The following is a 20,258-nucleotide window of genomic DNA, read 5'->3' on the forward strand; positions in this document are numbered from 1 at the left end:
ATGTCACTCACGGAGTTTCCAATGTCAAATAAACAGTCAATATTTTATTTACAACAAAAAGAAAAATGTCCATTTATAAAGACACTTTAAATACATTTGATCTGACATCAAAAACTGCATATACTAAGAATATTCATTGTGGTAGAATGACGAGTGGTCGACACATCAAAATGCTGTAACTTAACGAAATAAAAAAATATTTGAAATCTACGGGGCGTATGGTGTAATTCACACGACACAGTCTCCAATAACCCCAATAAAAATCCAGCATTCATGACAAAAACACAAGTCAATGTTAATGTCGGCATACAGAAATGATAACATGCACTGATGTGGCAAAAGAAACGTATCAGGTTATCTTGGAGTGCGTCTCTTTTTGTGAACCGTCGACACTTTGCTCATAAAATACAGCGATGGACATCTCCTCACGCGTCCAAGCTCACACAGTTACAGATACAGCATTTTACCTCTCGTACAACACTGGTCTCAAGAAGAGGAAAGGCTCACCAAAAAGAGCGATTATAGCATCAATACATCAGGAGTACATGTTTAGAAAACTAGATGTGGTCATAAAATACTAAGGGCACGTTTTTAAAAAAAAGAAAAAAACAAGTCAAATAATGAGTAAAAAACATGAAATGACTCGGTCAGTTTGGAGTTTGAATAGGCCTGGGTGAGACAAAGGAGACTCGCTGTCAAAAACACATTGACAGTTCACTACTGCATATTTTTTTTCTTCAGCTCAAGCGGCAAAACAGTGCAAATCAACAGCTTTACATTCCTTTAATATTCATTTGTCTTCACAACAAAAGCATTTGTTTGTGAGACCACTGCCCAACCTAACTCCCAGAAGGTAAAGTGATTCAATCATTCTCCAGGAAGTAACAGCTCACCTCTGTGTTTCACTAAACCAGGAATGTAAGTTTGGGAGTCACTGAAATACTAAAGCGACACATGTTTGCTCTGGAGACGGTAAACTCCTCATGGTGAGCACAGTATCTGATTAAACTTCATATGTAGGTGCACACATGTAACATTTCACTCATTTACGACACAGTACGATTCTTTTAAGTGGAACTCACAGCCTTACGATCCCAACGCGCCCACGCAAAACTACACAGACATAACAAAGTCTTACAACAACAGACTTTTTCTCCCGAGTCAGCTGACTCATCAGCGCATCTCCCTTGAACCAGCTCTGCCTTACATGCAGCAAAATAAGATCTCAGAGTTTAATCGCCATCTTAAGTGACATTGATTAAAATCCCTCTTGTGATAACGGGGTGGAAATGATAACCAGGTATTTAAGTGCGAGACATTCAGGGGGCTCTGTATGTACTGCAAGCTGTAGAAAACACAGGAAAGGGCCTAAATGCAGAAAAAAAAGAGGCACTGGAGATCATTCATACTGTAGCAGCCTGTGCTTTCAATAATCTGACAAGCATGATTGGCCTTAACTACCAACTGCACACTCTGAAAATTTGAACATGCTCAAAGAAAGTGCACATCATCCATACGGCGTTTCCCCGCGAGCTGAGAAAAACTGATTAAGTGAGGGAACGGTGTGTAGGCACGTCATGCTCACTAACTGTGGAGTCAAAGCAGTGAGGACACTTTCACGTTTATCAGTAACGGTCGCAGAAATGATGCCGCCGCACCAGGAGGAGTCTGGGAGCGCAGCCATGTTTGATAAGAGTCTGTCCAGCAGCACAGGCAGACACGGGGCTATAACCCAGAGTTGTGCAGGTTTGGGATGGGGTAGAACTTGGATACTCGACTCTGGGTGGTGGGGTTAAGGCATTCGGACTCGCCGCTCATCTTGAAGAACACCTCCTGCTCCTGGAGCTTCCGCGTGAACTCCTCCTCTAACGCCTGCAGGGGGCAGCAGATACAAACAACTGAGGCAACCGCTGAGAGGATGACTGTTTACTGAATGTGGTAAGAATGTAGAGAGAATTTGTAAGAGGCAGCCGAGCAGGGAGTGGACATCAAATATACCTTCTTCCTGGGCCTTAGCTTCTCCCTCCACTCCTTTATCTCTTGGCTGTGCTCCTCGTCCAGCTCCTTCAGCTTTTGGGTCTCATGTTCGACCAGAAGGTGGCATTTCTCATTCTGTAAGAAAACAACAGGTGAGAGCGTCATGATTGGGGAAGAAAGTATTTATTTATGTTTTACACAGTGTCCCAACTTTAATGGAATCACAGTTGCAGATGAGGTCAACACTTCCACACATAAAACGTGTGTGTGTGTGTGTGTGTGTGTGATGTAGCCCCACCTGTAGCTGCTGCAGCTCCCTGATGTTTGAGTCACACTGCAGCTGCAGATCCCTCATCTGGTTCTCATGTTTCTGGTGTTGATGCAGCCTCTCGTTCTTCTGCCTCTTTTCTTCCTGAGAAGCAAACTAAGCGAAAATACGACGCGCTGTCATGACAATGCAGAACGCACAACCCTGCCCAGATTAAGCTGTGACATAATTTCTTGGTATCTGCTTTCCACTGTTCTGTGTTTAGTGTTAGGCAACATCCTCCTGCTAGCTGCAGAGAATTTTTAAGATGTTTTAGATTTCCTCCACATTGCGCATTGGTCTGAACAAGGCGAGGTAGAAACAGCATTTGGAGGACGATGCAGAGCCGGAGAAGCTCGTGAAACGGTGAATGGAAAGTTTCTGCTCAGCCAGACCGGGCTCGTTAAGAGCGCTGTGTTTGTGCTGGACAGATCCGAGGTGTGACCATTTGTGAGGGTGACATAGTGCTGCTAAAAAAAGCGCGTGCGTGCTCAGCCACTTCAGCCTCTGTACCTGCTTTATCCGCTCTCTCTCCTGCTCCAGGGTGATGGCGGCAGCGGCGGTGATCCGCAGGCTCTTCTTGAACATGGCCATGCGGGTCTTGGCTTCGCTGCGCTGGATCTTGGGCAGACGAACCCTCTCTTGAGTCTGCTTGTTCTTCATCTCCTCTACCAGCCGCTGGTTGTAGCGCTGCATCTGCTCCATCTCCTACAAAAAGAAAACACACAGCGGTGGAGTTCAGCAGGATTATTTAAATAAGACTGCACGCTTCCTCTGACTCCATCTCTCTCAAAGCTCTTACTTTCTCGTGCCTCTTCAGCAGCTGGTGTCTCTGCAGGAAGTACTGGTCTTTCAGCTGCTGCTTCAGCTGCTGGTGCTTCTCCTGCAGGTGGCGCTCCTCCAGCTCCCACATGGCGGCCTCTCGAGCTACAAAACACACAAAAATATCGCCTTCTAATGTCGCACAAGTATGACTGAGCAAACAAGCACATGCATGTTCGCCTGTGACGAGTAGAGTAATGAAAAACAGGCAACGCTGTCGGGCAGCCGCGGCAAGCTGCGACACGTCTCCTCAAGCAGCACATCTTTCCTCGTTCTGTGCATGTCACACACAGCAGTCACTGACACACACTCTGTTATTAGATGACATAAGTTTAAAAAAGGATTATTTTTTCTACCTTTCAGGCGGTTGTTGCTTTCATGTCTGTTATGAAAATGAACTGGGGGACCTGAAACTTGCACAGGATGCTCGACGCCTGAGTAAACAGTCACATCAGGTTGCCTGTTTTGTCAAATTTAGTTGTAATGTGATCTAAGCACGGATTGATAACAAGAGTCTGCTGATGTGGTGCCTTCAGCTGTGCTGGCAGGAAACCAGAACCAGAAGTTTCCAATTTCTCAGCAGCACATGAACGCACCACAACAGCTTCACTCGGCTTTACTACGCTCCACAATCTGATTTTCATGTCACACTGAAATAAATGGAAACTCTAATGTAGGAAATGCACATTCAGAAATTGTGTTAAGCTTTATTAGGTGGTGAGTGCTGATTGCTTTGCTCTTCCTCCACCTTACCTCTCATCAGCTGCTGCTTGTGGTTGAGGCAGTCTCTCTCAATAGTGGCAATCTCCAGTTTATGCTGCTGGATGATTTTCTTGAGAGCTCCGTCCAGTTCTTGCTGCTGCTTCTGTAGGAACTCCTGCTCCTGAGGAGCCAGAGAGAGGAAGAGCAATGAGAAACAGCCAGAGGAAGCCATCAGACAGAGGGACAGCAGAGAGAGACAGCACACGAACATGTCACAGTGCAAATGCGTCTAAAGTATCAAAAACGGCCTGAAATAAAACGATATCATCTAGTCGAATCAACCACTTCAAGCTCAGTACAACACAGAGCACTAAGATGTCACATCATCAACTGGAGTCAGAGGAGGAGACACGCAGAGATCATGGATGGCAACGATCCACAATGGAGGTGAAGAGAGAGAGGAAGAAAAGTTAACAGCTGAGTAAAGATTCAGATTCACAGCTTTATGTGAGACAACATCGACACTGACGTTAACACCGTCCAGAGCACAGTCTGCATTATGCATGACCCGTTACCTAACGTGCCAGAGCTGTCTGCTCACTAAACTTCCTTTTCTTCTCACTTTATAAAGATGTAAAGATCTATTCTTTAGATGTCTAACACCCAGCTGGTGGCAAATTGTAGGTTATGCACTGCTATTACTTAACTATGATTAGGCATAATAGATCATATAATAACACGCTCGATCAGCAGAAAGCCTAGCATTACCATTACACTGCTGAATCCAAATTGTGCTGTTTACAATGTGATACCGTAACTGAATTATTCACAAGTGACTTTAACATCCATCCTGTAAGGCGGTCACTCTATATTTGGACCCTGGCTGACAAACATGGATCCAGACAGAAGGGAATCAACAACTACACCACCTCTGGGAAAGAGCGCTGTGTTCAAGTGTTCACTCCCACACTCAATGTAGCCTGATGCAAACGATGTAATGCAATATCAACGCCATATAAAATACACAGACTGGATGTAGAACATTTGTGGTTTGGTGGAGGGAAAATACTGAGCAGGAGAGGAAGAGAGAACCACCGCACAAACACAGTGACGACAACACTCAGAAAAAAAAAAAAAAGAAGCAAAAAACAAACCGCCCATGCTTACATGTGTCGTATTTAAAGCAAAACCATCACAAGCTATCCTGTCACTTAACTTTGCTCACATCTAAGTATGGGCCAGAGGAGAGAAACAGGGCGGGGGAGAGAGTGTGGGGGGGGGGACTTACATCCTGCATCTGAGCGTTGAAGAGTGCGCATGAGGACAACTGAAAAGACTGTATCATAACCTGGGCCACTGCCTGCGGAGGAGAGCACACAGCGCACTCGCCCTGATCAGGGACAGACAGCACACAGCAGGCTGAGGATCGCACTCTCACCCACAAACACACACCAGCACGCACACGCGCGCACACACATACACACACACACACACACACACACACACACACACACACACACACACTGATTCTGCCCAAGTTATGTAAGAGATGGCCGTTTCCCACTTTGGGAATGTCGGTGAGTTTGCGGCGCACAGCACAGCTCTGGATGAATGTTAGGAGGAGGTCAGTTAATTAGTTATTAATATCTCTTCTCACGCTTGAAAGCGGCTCATAATTCCGGCACTCGAGCTTAATCCAGCTGGCTAAAAGGCAGTTTTGTTGCTTTCCATGCTACTGGCTCATGGAGTGTTAATAATCTAAGAGTTACCTTTCAAAGAAAAGAAGGCCTTTGTGCGCACGACTCATGTCTAATTCATAAAAGATGCACAGTGAAACAGAGTTCGGACGAGCTTTCAGTACAGATGTCTGCTGTGTCTGCAATTTCTCCCCTGTTCATTGATTCCCGCTCAGCGCATGATAAACACTGCAGGGTTACTCTAAGGCGAGCAGTGAAATGAGAGCGGACACTTGTGAATCATTTCATCGTTTTTCATCATCGCTGACAGGACGAGAGTGATTTCAGCTATCAAAGCTTCTATCAATTGAACGAATAATCAGCCGTCATTATTATACTGTGATATTGATGAATACCACAGTGTATTACATTTAGTGGAAACTCAATACAGAACCCATTTACAGACGAGCCTGACGGTGTGGCTCATCCAGTTCCAGCTAAACTTATTAAATACATAACAGATCAAGTTGCTTCATCACACTGATATTGATTGATCACAACTCTGCTATCCAATCCAATCCAATCCAGCCATAAAGCAGTTCTGCTCATTGATCTGCATCTTAGCCCATCACAGCAACACAGTTTCTATAGTCTCATGATTATCATGCGTATAATCATACTGCTGAAATTTCAGACACTCTAATAAAACGTCAGAAAGTTATTACAGTGCGCTCGATATATTAGGAAAAAGGGAGCCATTGCAGACACAGCAGGTCTTTGTGTTTGTGTGCATATGAAGGAATGAGATTATACAGAGAATGAATGAGGTTATATATATAGAGAGAGATAAGGAGAAAAAGAGAGAAAGAGTAATGTTACCATTTGACAGAGTGAGAGGCAGCAGGTTGACGGTTTACCTCTGCAGTCTTAAGGAGAGACAGGTCCTCCTTTAAGCGTTTCATGAGCTCTTTTCTCATGTGTTTGGGTGACTGTCCAACTTCCTGTTTGACCTACAGTGTGTGTGCAGAAGCTGGTTGATGCTGTATATTCTGAAAATCTGACAAAGCTGGCCAACAACAGTAGAAGACATGCACGGCCCACTTTGAGAGGATATAACTGCATCCCGCCACCAACTGATTGGAAGTCAGCATGCTTGATTCCCACGACCTACGTCTGATGCTCCTCCGAACTAGTCAGTCAGTCTTTTTGATTAGTAGTTTTTCAGAACGGTGAGTTTGAAATCTACGAGTTAGAGTCATGTCAAAAGAAACACATGGCAGAAGATGTTAGTCTCAAAATCAGCTCCCATTGTAAGCGTTTCATGTATCACCGTATTACTTCGCATTCAATTAAGTCCCACAGCCAGTAAGATGAGCATTTCCCTCTAGGAATTAAAATGCAGTAACTGAGTTGGAATCATCTGGCGACTATGACCATCAGTCCTGAAACGTGGAGCTCACTCTCAGAAGTCCTGGACATCTTAAGGACTCCACCTTGGTGAAAACGAAATATGTAATATCTCACCTGGTGCCCATGACCCACTTCAGTCTGCTTACGGACCGAACAGATGTGTGGATGATGCCGTTTCTTCTGGCTTACACCCCGATGCCGGAGTGCAGCTGATAGACTACAGCTCAGCGCTTAACACCAGTGTACCACTGTGACACTGGTGGCTACACTAAACCATCTAGGTGGGTGGATCTTTCTTCAACAGAGGCCACAAACAGTGAGAGTGAGAAATAACCTCTATTATTACTGTCAGCACAGATGGCCTGCTGTCTCAGTCCAAGGCCTTTTTTCTTACATGCCTTAAGAAATTAAGTATGTCTACAAAAACTTTGGTGAGTTTCAGTCCACTATTACAAGTGTTCTTACAGGAGCTTTCTGTGTTTGTGCTTGCTTGAATTCTTAGAGATGACATTAAAGATGATTCCACATCAGTTACCCTAATGAAGGCTTTCATTATCTCTCCAGATGAGCCCCACACCACCAGCCAACACCAAGTGGGCCATCTCATGACCAAAGCCACCTCACACACTCATACAAGAGACATGGTTAGTTAAATACACAATGACAGTACATTTTGAATAAAGAATACAACATTGCAAATGACAAAATATGCATTTTTTCAATAGGAAATAGCTTTTGTTTTTGCAGCTAAACAGCCACAACAAAGTACATAGCTGAGGGCTGAAGCAACCACTTAAAGCCAACCTGCACAACGAAAATATACTCTAAATGGCCCAGAAAGCAAATTGCAAGCTGCACAACAACCACCAAGGCATCATAATGTACAATGGATGCCAACTGCCATGATTGCCATAAAAAAGCTGCGTAAAGCGAAACACACAAACGACGAGCACGCCCAAAAAAATCTATCAAAGTGTTTAAGGCTGCCAAGCAGAGAAAGAGGCAGAAAACTCTAATACAGACTCTTTATAACAAGCCCAGCACACCATCATGATAAGGTTTCATCCTTAGCCTGAAACTGAACCTTTATTAAATTGTTCTCTAAAAATAACAAATAGACTCAGTAGCACAGTATTGCTTAGGAGGCAACTAGAAGCCTCGGGGCTGATGAATAATGGATACAACAACATGGAGCTAGCAGCATCTAGGAGAAAGATAGCACAGTCTGTCTGTTGCTATCATTTGCACACATACAGCACCAGGCAGAACAGCAAGGCACACCACTCCCATAGGATTAATATGACACAGCCACCGGCTAAGTTGTTAAACACATGCACCATTAAACAGCTCGTATTTATGACATGCAAATGCTTACGACCCCCTAGCTCCCCCAGTTAAGAGCTAATCAGCCCTGCTAAAAGCACTTGCATGCAGAAGCAGTCGTGCACTACAGTACCTCTTTCTTCCGGTTCTTCAGCATGTTTTGGAACTTGGAGAGCTCCTTGTCTTGATCCGCTTTGATGCGTTTGGCTTCGTCCCGGAGGCGGCTGGTGTGATCCTGTTCCAGTCGCTCAATGGTCTGCTTCTGCTTCTTCTCAAGATTCTCCACTTCTTGGTCATATTGACGCTTCTTAGCCTGCACAGACAGAGTCGACAGACGCTGGCATCAGCCTGACAACATGAGTTTCAAGCCTTAATTGCGGAGGAGGGAAGGGAAGATTAACAGTAAGAGACATTTCTATGGAGTCATCTCAGCCTGGCTTTGAGAGAACTTGCTCTTCACAGTAGAAATGCTGAATGAGGAAATGATAAGTGATAGCAACAGACTGGTGTTTGGCTACATGTTTTATGTATATCAAAATTAGACCAACTTTCAGAAGAAGCAGCTCATTTCCTAGGAATTGGCCAAATGAAAAAAAAAACATCAAACCACTGTGGTATGAACAAACTGACTCACAGCAGTTTCCTGTTCGAAGCGCCGGTAGATCTGCTCTCTCTGCTGCTGCAGCTTGTTGCTCAGCTGCTGTTGGGCCCTCTGCTCCTCTTTCTGCAGGAGGCGCAGCTCTCTCAACTCCTGCCGCCTGAGGAAACCACACAACACACACACACACAACAGTGCAGTCAGGGTGCCACCATATTAACGCATCTCATATTCAGTGGCTCGTCATTGATGATACAGTTCTCTATTCACAAAAAACTTTAAATATTTCATTTTTGAGATGGGATTTTATGGTCTGGTTCTTCATCTATTTTTCATACGCAATTTAAAATTGATTACAATGTCTCCCATTCATATTTAATTGGAGACTTACTTTCCTGTTTTCTGAATCACTAGTTGCTAAATTTATACATGTTAACTCTGTGCGTTACTGACATGAGGTCAAGAACCCAGCAGCAACTAGTCAGACAGCACTGGTGTAAACGTTTGGAGCGAGGATATCTCATGTCTTTAAAAGGCAACGTGGGAGATGACAGTAACATAACGCGGCGTTCATCACAGGAGATAACCCGGCATTTGTAAAAAGCTGTGGGGGTTGTGACGTGAACAGGAACTATTTAAGGCAGACATGTTAAATAGGCCATGTGACATATTTAGACCATCAGAATGGCAGGCAGGCTGCACACAGACGTACCTCAGGAATCTCATCTCTTCATTCTTGGTGTCGTTATCTGTCACAATCTTTGACGTCGTCACACTGACCTCCACGCCGTCCACCATGAACTTACGTGTCTTCTTCAGTGTCTTCTTCTGACGTCTTGACTCCTACAAATGAAACAAGAATGTGTCTGGGGCTCAAGTGATCAGAAAAAGTGTTGATAACTTAACAACTGAGGTTGTGAGTGAGGCACAGATCATGTTACCTGCATAGATACAGAGCCTCCTTCTTTGCTCTTGGACAGGAAGCTGGAGATGGACAGATTGAGGTCAAGGCTGTTGCTATCAGCAGCAGAGCTGCTTCCAGAGTCCGAGTCCTTCTCCACATCTGGTTTGATCACAGCAGGACTACCATGTTCGATCTTGCTTTCTGAATCCGTTTCACTCTCCAGGACAGAGACAGCATCTTGGGAAGTGCTCTCATCTGCTTGGGTGGTTTTCTCCTCATCCTCCTTCACAGGGGCATCTTTACATGGGACCACTTGCTCTTCAGAGGTGTCTTTGGCTTCATCGCTGACTCCATTTGTGGATTCATCTGGTGCTTGTTCCTTTACTTCAACCTCTTCTCTGGGCTGATTGTCTTGTTCAGGCGGTCCTGCCTCCTCAGGGGCCTCATCCTCAGGCTTCTCCTCTGGCTGACTTTCGATGGCCTCCTTCTCCAGCAAAATCTCAGCGGGGGAGTCAGTTACACTTCCATTTATGTTGGTGTCCATTACATTCGATTCTATATTCTCTGTGTTTACATCTGTGCCATTATCTGTGTCATCTGCTGCTTCATGTTGAAGCATCTCCTCATCGGGTTCTTTGCCTTCTTCTTCTTCTACTTGTGCCACTTCTCTTGGTATGGATTCTGGTTCTTCTGGCGCATCTTCAGGTTGCTCTTGTGATTCTCTGGATTCTTCAGTACCTGCTTCTTTTTCTTCCTCTTCTTTCACCTCTTCAGCTTCGTGTCCTCTTTCTTCTTCTATTACTTGAGGAGGTTCATCCTCTGGTTTCACTTCTTGTGTCTCCTTCTGTTCCTCCTCTGTTTCTTGACCATCTGTTTCAAGTTCTTGAGTATCCACTTTATCTACAGGTTCTTCTGGCTGTGATAATACAGGCTCAGCAGGAATCTCTTTATCTTGACCACCGTCTGGTTTAGGCTCTGTAGGATCTTGTGAGATCACGTCCTTGGTGGGCTCTATTAGCCCAGGCCCCAGGTCTTCATTACTGGCATCAGACACCTCATTGAGTTTCTCCTCCTCAGTCTTGTCTACCTCACTTGTTCCAAGCCCTTCATCAGAGAGCTTATCACTGGTCCGGTCCTCAGCATGGTTGACTTCCGTCTTTTCTGTAACAGATTCCAGCGTGGAGGGAGTCGGTGGGACTTTGTCATCCTCTGAGCTGGCCACACTGGCATCTGACGGCGCTCGCTTGTGTCCAGGAGCCGCCTGAGCAATGCGAACATCGCAATATGTCATCAGTCAGTGGTAAAAAAAAAAATATTACGCTTATTATATATGCACACCAATAAAACTGCATACCACAGGTGTATCGACCTCTTCCTCCTCCTCCTCCTCTTTGCTATCCTCGATCTCCTCTGTGACTTCAGCTTTGGCCTCGGCGATGAGCTCCCTGAGAGGCCTGCTATCGGTTACACTGGTGACAAAAGGATGCTACACAGATGCACAGGGACACAAGACATCAACATGAAAGATATATTTATTCTTCACAAACAGAGCGCTGAATCACATCTAAGAACAGAGAGCAAAACAGAAAATGACACCTTTACTATTTGTTGAGTGTGTATGCATTCTTTGGGTTATGTTGTAAGCTGCATATACGGTTACATGCTGTGAGATAACAGCAGGGAGTGAATGAAGGAGGGCAGCTCACCTGTAGGAGCTGTACTGAGCTCCACCTATTGTCCACATTCTTATCAAGTGCTTTTCGCAGAAAGTCGTTGAATTCTGGTGACCTTTGAAGAATAAATAAAAATGAATCAGCCTGCTGTCCACAGACCTGAGAAAATGTCCCTGTGTGCTGCTTCGTGGAATCAAATGAATAGCATTCTTCCCCCTGTGGCCATTCAGTCAAGCATTAACAATTCACCAAGCTTTCACACATTAAACAGTAAACAACATCCTTATCTCCAATCCGGAAACATTCCAGTGCCACCTCTTGTCTAATTATCACCAGCGCACCGTCTTACCAGCGAGAGGGATGCATGAGTGTGGGCGGCTCGGACTTGGCTATTTTCAGCAGCACTCTCATGGGATTCATCTCGTGGTTGGGTGGCTCAACCTGCGCCAGCTCTATCAGGGTTACCCCGAGGGACCAGATGTCGGCCTTGTAGTCGTATGGACGGTCCTTGGAGGTTTCACACATTACCACCTCTGGGGCCATCCTGCAGAATTAGAAGTCAGTGGGTTTGTGATTAGCATTAGGTTAATTTTGGATTGCGAGTTAGTGTGGGCATTCAGGCGTGTTGCTTGATGATCCCTAACGGCCGACTGAAGAAAAAGGACAATAAAATAGTACGTGCGTGCATGTCGGTCTGGAACTTGAAAGATAGGAAGCCCATGCAGCATTTTAGGCTGAGGTCATCAAACACCCGAGTGCTGAATGAGGCTTTTTCCATTATCCCGCATTCCACACAGCTTTTGTGCCAGAGCATAAAAAAATCATCACCCGTAGCTGTGGGCCACGCTAAGACAATTATCAGATTGAAAGGGGTGAATGCCCTCCAGCATGCAGACTGCATGACTCACCAATACGGAGTGCCGATGAAAGAGTCTCTTCTCTGTAACGTCTTGGTATTTTTAGCAGACACCCCAAAGTCAGCTGAAAGCAGAAATGAATTAAGATCCTTTTCATCAGCACATCAAACTAAACTCCATAATGACACTTTATGTATTGTGGATCCATTGGAACAGAAGATTTAAATAACATGTATCACATTTCTACGAGAGCAACAGTTTTAACAAACGTCCTTCTTAACTAACCTGCTTCAAGCTTTCAAACATGACCCCTGTAAGTGGGCAGAGACACCTCAGTCTCCTTTTCATAATACTCCTGGAGTACATCATCACTCCCTGCAGCTTTGTCACCTGTCAAACTCTTCCAACCTGCCGTCTTTCTCTCACATTGCTTACAGTATGTACGCATTTGAGGGAAAGTGAGATCTATCATTAAGTCCCTGGTGACTGCTTGATAATTATTGTTTGCTAGGCTGCGTCCTGACCCTCTGCCTACAGAGCATGAATCATCGGGGAGCCAGCAGCTATAGATGCTACAGCAGCAACATGAATACTTTTACTTCTGCAAAATTATGTAACCAATTCAATGTATCACCAACTCCAGTCCATAAGTGGGGTATAAAAAATACAGTCCTCTCCTTGGAGCTTTTTTTTTTTTTTTTTTTTAAACTCGACACCACATGAATGAGTCATTCCAGTTTTATCATATGTAAACACTGCGCTGTGTACTTGTTACCACTATCCCCAAAGTCGCATAGCTCTGCCGGCTGCCATGGCACTGATGGCAAAGGGATCCACAATTACCTTTACTTATTAGCTTTTTAAGCCTATTAGTGGTGGCCCTGCAGGACGGTTCAGAGTGGCCACCAAGGACATATATCTGAGAGAGAAATCAACAGCGAATCAGCTATTGTTCTGTGTAGTGCTCTACAGCGACTACCCCAACATGTGCTTCGCTGGAACATGAGTGACCTTTCCTCGCTGAATAATCCTTCACACTCGGTGAAATATTACAACGGCAGCAGATTTTTTTACCCAGTTTCACTTCTCCATCCAAGGAGAGGAGAATGTTCCCGGCTTTCAAGTCTCTGTGGATGATCTTGTTCTCGTGGAGGTAAATCAAGGCCTCTAAGGTCTGCCTGCACACCACGCGGATCTGGGGCTCTGTCAGGGGCCTCTCCAGCTCTGTGGATAAACATGCACACGGATCAATCACATTTTGTTACTGTGGTTGTTGTGATGCACTTTTACAAACACAGAATAATCCATTTGGATATGTTAACATAAAATATGACAGCCTGATGGTATCCAATAGCAACTGGAGGACCAAACTCCACCCTCACACCAGCCAGCATGTATGACTGGATAAATCTGGGGGATGAAATTCGCTCTAGGTGAGTCAGACAGAGCAGACTGCGTCAACATCCAACAGCAAAGTGAATTAATTGATATGCTCTTTGTCATGGTAATTCATGCATAACAAAAAGTAGTGAGGTCTTCAAGGTTTAGGAGAGAGAAACTGCATGCACCAGAAGTGGAATAACCACTCCTTGAAAGCTGAGCCACAATAATTACACAGTTGGAATGGCCTCTCCAACTGGGGAGAGGGAAAAAAAAATCCCACAGAGGAGGCTTCTGGATGGAATAAAAAGAGCTGGCACTTGAGGATGGAGCAAAGAAAAAAGCTCCAGAATGTTATAATAATTTTCTGTTTCCTTCAATGAACGAGGGACTTACCAAGCATGATGGCATCCACCGCACCACCCGCACAGAACTCGATCAGAATCTGCAACGGCAAAACAAAAGGAGGGGAGAAATAAGTCATGTGTGCTGTAACGCAACCAATCCACAATTTGCTTAAAGGAGGAATTTGTGTTATGCAACGTAGGTGAACAACATGATCTCTATAGGAAAAAGACTGAGCAGACACAACCCCTATTCCATGTTATTGATTATGCCGTGGAGACATTCCAAGAAGCCAATCGATCAGACACAGAACAGCCACACTGAGCATCATCTATCCACACATATTTTCCTTTCTATTTCCGGACTGTCTTTATGTGTCAGTCCTCACTGGATCGAAACATCAGTGGAGGTCCGAGTTGTAAGCTGGAGACAGTTACTGGGATCCTCTCCTTAACGTTTCTCTACAGTACGTCTGTTCAGCAGGATTTTTAAGCAAAAAGTGTGCAGAGTAGATTGTGATGGTTGGTCATTGTGTTAGAACAATTCCTACAAAATATTCTTCTTTAGAGTGTCTGTATACGTCTAAATCTGAGTCACATCCAGGATATTTCATCATACAGTGAGGAATGATTTCCTCATTTTGTTAAGCATTACAGTAAATTTAAGCCAACACCCTCTTTTGAGTCAAGACGTCATCTGCAGTGTAGACAATATAATTCCATAATTTCACTCCTGCCACAAACAAATATTCCAGGTATACATTTCCAAACCATATCATTTCTATTAGGGAAGATGTGAAAGGAAATGCACTGATGACATAAGGCCAGGAGTCAACCTTCACAGCTTAAATCTACATCCACTTGTCACTCACAGTATGAAAGTCTTAACAGCATGCTGTACAACATAATGATGTAGTAGTGCCTTCAACAAATATCCTGATGTGCTGAAACCAAATGACCTGCTGTCTGATAATCAGATCCATAACTATGGATTCTCCAGCTCACAGCGCACGTTTCAGCTATCGTTAGATGAGCATAACAGAACTGTTATGGAGATGTAAAATGACCAGCTCCTGACCTCAGTTGTAAGAGCTGATGTAATGCACCCAACCGCCACTTCATCTACATTGGCATTGCCAGTCAGTTGGCAGCTCACGGTATCAGATGATAGGCGAAAATCAATCAAAGCCACAACCGAGCCCCGCCCTCTATTCAGGCAGTGAGACACAGAGAAACCGAGTGGTTGTTCCTGTTCTCAATCACAATAGATCTCGCTTGTAATTTACGGTCTCTTGATGCTGACGGGTGTTCCAATTGTGCACAAATAAAAATCTGCTGATCGAAATCTCAGCTGAAATTCAACATGCGTGGAAATGCTGTTTTTCAGCTACAAATTTCTCCTGATTAATCTTTTGCTGAAAAAACAAACATATTATATATCAACTTGACCAAACACACGCAAGGCAGAGGCAGTCACACATTCATCATGCTGCTTTAAGACGGGGGCCTGAGGGACAACCTGTATGCAGCTCTGAATTATTCACAAGCACTTTCTCTAGCCACCAAAACCACTCCATTATCATCCCATAGATGTGGCCAGTCCACAAGGGACGGTCACATGACACCACCTGCCAGGACCTAATTGTTCTGGGGCCTCTTACTGCACTCAGAATGAGATCTACTGACGATGTATTAAAATGGCATTGGCTAAGGAAGCAGACACAGACGAAAAATGGGTTTTTAGAATTTTACTCTTTTGTCACAATGAAGAAACCAGTGGGGAGTATTCAGCTGGCTCCAACTGTTGTCAGAACATTCCTACACTGTAGAAATATAATGAATCCTTTGAGGGTATATGCAACATTTCTGCATCAAAGGGTGTACAAACGCTTAGACCTATTTTATGTCTTGTTGAGTTGTGGACTTACATAATCCCAAATATTTCCAATCATGTTCAAACCCAGAGAAATCCCTAATTTTATTCAACGTGGTGCTGCGTTTCATTTGCCTGTTACTACACGGGAGACACCAGATGATACGTCAGAGCGAAGAAGGAAGTCAGCGAACGAGACTAAATGGAACGTGAATAAAACTTTAAAACATTGCCACGTCCCTGAGCGTTTCTGCCTGAGTCACGTCACACAGACTGCCATCAGCAGTGGTGGTTGTTTAACAATTAAAACAACAACTCCCATGATCCCACCCTACTTTGACATCATCAAGCTGCCTCTTCTGTTTTCACTGTCTTTATTGAGAGACCCCAAGCTGCAGAAATGACACACTGTGCATTTAAATTAGATGACGTATAATCATTAATATATATTATATCCAAATTATGACCTGTGACTTCTGGGAGGTGAGGCAATCCTGCAGGGGAACATGGAGTCCTAGCTGCACACCAGCCTCTGACTGCGTCACATGATGGGTTTTAAACTCTTCAAATGTAAGCGACAGTGGAAAAAAATGCGCCGCTACTATCCATTAATAGAATGATACTAGAGTCCTCTGAGTAACAGCATAACGAACACTGGCTTGTGAACTCGTGTGTCTCCATGCGTGACTGGTTCACTGCTTCCGTGTCTCCTTGGCTTCAACTCAACAGCAATAGACAAGGGGAAAAAATAGTTCTCTCAGTCAGGCACTTGCTTGCTTACCCAAAGTTTGCCTTCAAAATAGAAGGCGTCCAGCAGTTTGACGATGTGATGGTGGTTGCAGGAGGCCAGAATGTCGATCTCGACCATGTAATCCTCCAACTCATCCTCTGTCTTCGTGTCAATAACCTTGGCAGCGGCGAGGGTCCCATTCTGCTTGTTCTGAGCCTGAAAGCAAAAGTAGAAAACTGATTAAATTCACATAATTCACAACATGTAAAATTGTAAAGAGAGAGAACAAATGGGGGGCTTGTATCAATTGAGCGTGCTGCTCGATAGATTTCTGACATTGCCGGCTGGACTACAGAATAAGCGGCGTGCTTTGCTTTGCTGGGGCAGTGCTGTGGAGTGGCTATTGTGCATTAACAATTTCATTTAGGACAAAAGCCATTCTGAATCCAGAGCAATAAACACTGAAACTCTTTATGGCTTGTGTAGATCAAAGCAGTCTCTATAAATACATTTCATAGAGACTTCAAGATAACATTGTTATATATTGAGAAAGAAAATTACAGAAAATAATAATAAAAAAAACATTTAAAATCAAAATACTTCCAACACACCCCATCATCTTTTGATCTACTCTAACAAATGCTGAACTTGTCGATCTTGCCTTCTCTTTTTTCTTTCTTTTCACTTTGACAAACCGACTATTAGCTCAAACGTAAGGTTAAAGTGGCAGAAACTTAGAGATTACACCAAATAAATGTATGATTTAATAGGGAAACGGCTTATGCTTGTCTGCATTGATAACATGAGCCCCAGAATCTTCACTCCAGATTAGGCTGTACTGAAGAGACTAAAGCAAAAAATAATAATACCACACACTCAGTCAAACAAGTAGCTGAGAAGTTATTTTAAGGCCAGCTTTGGACTTAATGTTTATGGATACAGACACAATCTCAGGGAGTTAAGGAAAAAGAAAAGGGAGGGAGTGTTAGAACCAACTGCTGCAGAGTGTGTCACACCCTATATTTACACAGTTCTGACCTGACACACTCCCTGTGTCTTTCCCTTTGTACTGCCTGACGCCTGTCTAGCGCAGGCCATCACTAATACATATGCAGATTCAGTATTCGCTTCGAGAAGGAGAGGGCAGCGGCAATTTGTCTGCCATTGAGTGATTGGAGTGCAGTCTGCGGCCTTCAGTCATAAATTTTTACCCTAAACTCTTTGTGCTGGTCTGGTTTGAGGGATTAAATGAGATTATTTGTGCGTGTCATAATAACAAATCATATAATCCTGCACATTGTTAGTTGATCTTGTAAGACTAGCGAATCATTTCACCCGTCTGAATAGATTGTAGTAAGGATAAATCTCACACCACTCGAGCTGCACTGCACGGGCACAGTGCTCGGCAGAAGGGCTGAAATTTTGTCTCTCACACTCTTGTCAAAATCTAACTATGTGATCTGACAGGAAATGCGAACGTGTTAGGTCCAAAAAATGATACACCTCTTCACTAATAAAAGATACAACACAAGCTACGTTGATGTGCATGTGAGTTCAGGTCTCTTCTCTTTTTTCGCTCTCTTGAACAGCTGATTCACACTTTGCTGGCAATTTTTGTCACCCCACCCAAAAGAGGCCACCATCAAAAGCTTGTGAAATAACTGATGAAATATGCAGCCTGTGTTTATAGTAATGTGACCAGAAGGCGACTCCTCTCCAGACCATCTATGCGTTTCATACACACAAAAGAGTATCTACATCTGTAGGACGAGAAAACGTGAGCGGAGTTCTGGCTTTCATCACAGTTAGCTAATCAGCTAATAAGACTGGGAAACTGGAAAATAAAGACTTCTGGGCCAGTGTCGGGCTGCATTATATATATTATATTTGATCACAAGACTTCCAGGAAGGGGCCGTATAAGTCAGAGAGTGAGAGATGAAGAGACGGATCTTCATCTAAACTAGTAGACCACCTACATTTCTCATCTGTTAACTGTCTGTGTTCTAATTTTGCCCCGATCCTCTCTGCAAAGTTGTTTCAAAGAGGCTGCTTTAAGGTGATGTTCAGCTCATGTGCAATATACCCTCCACTCAGACACACATACTGGTGCTCATGTTGCTGACCTTTCCAAAGGCTGTTTCTCAGCCCAACACATAGATAACCTGGAGAGGTACGTCAGGTAGCGGAGATTACAGGTGGTGGACACAAAACCACGCCATATAAAGCAATCTGACAGCACAAACGACAGCCTGAGAGGGAACGACCCCTCTCTGGCACTCTCTCAACAAAAACTTAACGATAAAAGCTCCACAAACATTGTTTTGGGGCCATTTCATTAAATGTGCATTATACTGTGGTGGTGTTGCCTGTGTTGTGTCCACCTCATGTATAATGTACAGTGTGCGTTGGCAAAACAAATAGACCATCAACCTGAAGAGTAAACACTAAATTTACACACACACACACACCTGTGCACCTGTCACAGTGTGTTGCATTAAGAAGCTACTTGCCCTTGCCTTTTCACAAATGGCCCATTGTAGGCTGCAGAATGGCCACATCTGTCTTTGAAGGGCAGCTGCTCTCAGGATTTATAGCATTATTTTTTTTAAAATGTTGATCTGTTTGTCATCTGATCGCTCTTAGACAATCCAGTCTGACATTTATGAGGCCACGTTTACTGTGTGGAAGTGAATCATACCTTCAACAGTTTGAGGCCAACTCAATGACATGGCAAAGTCATATTTCTGACGTGACAGTGAACAGGGCCTGGCTTAAAATACCCCCGACACACTTACAGGTGAGTTAAGGTGTCCCTCAACACACGTATCTTTACATATCCACAACAGGAAGATGTTAGCAGGCAGGTAACAGTAAAAGTCCAGCTTACAGTACGAGTAACTGTCATAGCACAGACGCATGAAGGGGTAATGTCAGTTTCCAGTGGCCTGGAGGAGGTGGCCTGAACGGGGCTTCGCTATCCCTGCTGTCATTTTAACGTTATGACCCACATGAAACACAATGGAAGCGAGTGTCTTAAGAAATAGGTTAGAAAACCCCAAGGCGGATGTAATACATTACCTTGAACACTTTCCCAAACGCCCCATCTCCCAGCTCCCCAATGATTTCCCAAATTTCCTCTGGGTTAACGTCTCTGTGTACATGTTCATACTGTTTCTTCTTCTTATCAGGCCCCAACTTGAATATCTTCCGAAAATTGAAGAAAGACATCTTTTCGGACGAGCTGTGGATGCGGCGTCTTCAGCTATTTCCGCCAAGAAAATATAGCGGTTCCTCCCGACGCGGAGCTCAAATGGCTAATAGAATAACTGCATGCAGGCGTTAAATGAAGGCGGACAGGCTGCTGTTGTAGCCATTCAGCTATGATAATGTCAATTATAACTTCCCTCGACGGCAGTTATTCATAATCACATCACAGATAGCAGTGCTCACAGGACGTTGATCGGGGAGGTGAGGGTGACGGAGAAGACCTCGCCGTTCCGCACAGGCTGGTGGTCCCGTTTTTTAAGAAATAAAGCTGTAAATATCGACCATATCGGCATTATTTTAATGTTTAGCTATCGTTAGCGAGTGAAAAGGGGTGAGTCAAAGGACCCCATGCTTCGGTTGGCTGACCACACAGAAGTTAGCGGACTGGCGTCAAGGTAGCTAACGTGATGATTT

At 44.2% G+C, this 20,258-nt stretch overlaps 1 protein-coding gene across 3 annotated transcripts; it reads right to left on the bottom strand.

Annotated features, from left to right (window-relative positions):
* Nucleotides 1-24: 24 nt before the first annotated feature.
* slka (STE20-like kinase a) lies at nucleotides 25-20,258 on the bottom strand. 3 transcript variants are annotated; one of them, XM_076744004.1, is made up of 19 exons: nucleotides 19,656-20,258; nucleotides 16,628-16,792; nucleotides 14,026-14,074; nucleotides 13,324-13,473; nucleotides 12,301-12,373; nucleotides 11,742-11,936; nucleotides 11,426-11,507; nucleotides 11,074-11,205; nucleotides 9,757-10,980; nucleotides 9,528-9,658; nucleotides 8,852-8,975; nucleotides 8,351-8,530; nucleotides 5,097-5,168; nucleotides 3,860-3,989; nucleotides 3,087-3,211; nucleotides 2,798-2,992; nucleotides 2,276-2,401; nucleotides 1,999-2,112; nucleotides 25-1,872 (listed from the first exon to the last, which is right to left on the bottom strand). In XM_076744004.1, the coding sequence occupies exons 1-19, from the start codon at nucleotides 19,803-19,805 to the stop codon at nucleotides 1,726-1,728; spliced, it is 3,564 nt and encodes a 1,187-aa protein (XP_076600119.1). In that variant the 5' UTR covers nucleotides 19,806-20,258; the 3' UTR covers nucleotides 25-1,725. The 3 variants fall into 3 exon arrangements, with proteins under 3 accessions (XP_076600119.1, XP_076600118.1, XP_076600120.1); XM_076744003.1 differs by lacking the exon at nucleotides 5,097-5,168 and adding an exon at nucleotides 6,402-6,494; XM_076744005.1 differs by lacking the exon at nucleotides 5,097-5,168.

This window comes from Chaetodon auriga, chromosome 11 (assembly GCF_051107435.1).
Source record: "Chaetodon auriga isolate fChaAug3 chromosome 11, fChaAug3.hap1, whole genome shotgun sequence".
NCBI classification, from domain to species: Eukaryota; Metazoa; Chordata; class Actinopteri; order Chaetodontiformes; family Chaetodontidae; genus Chaetodon; species Chaetodon auriga.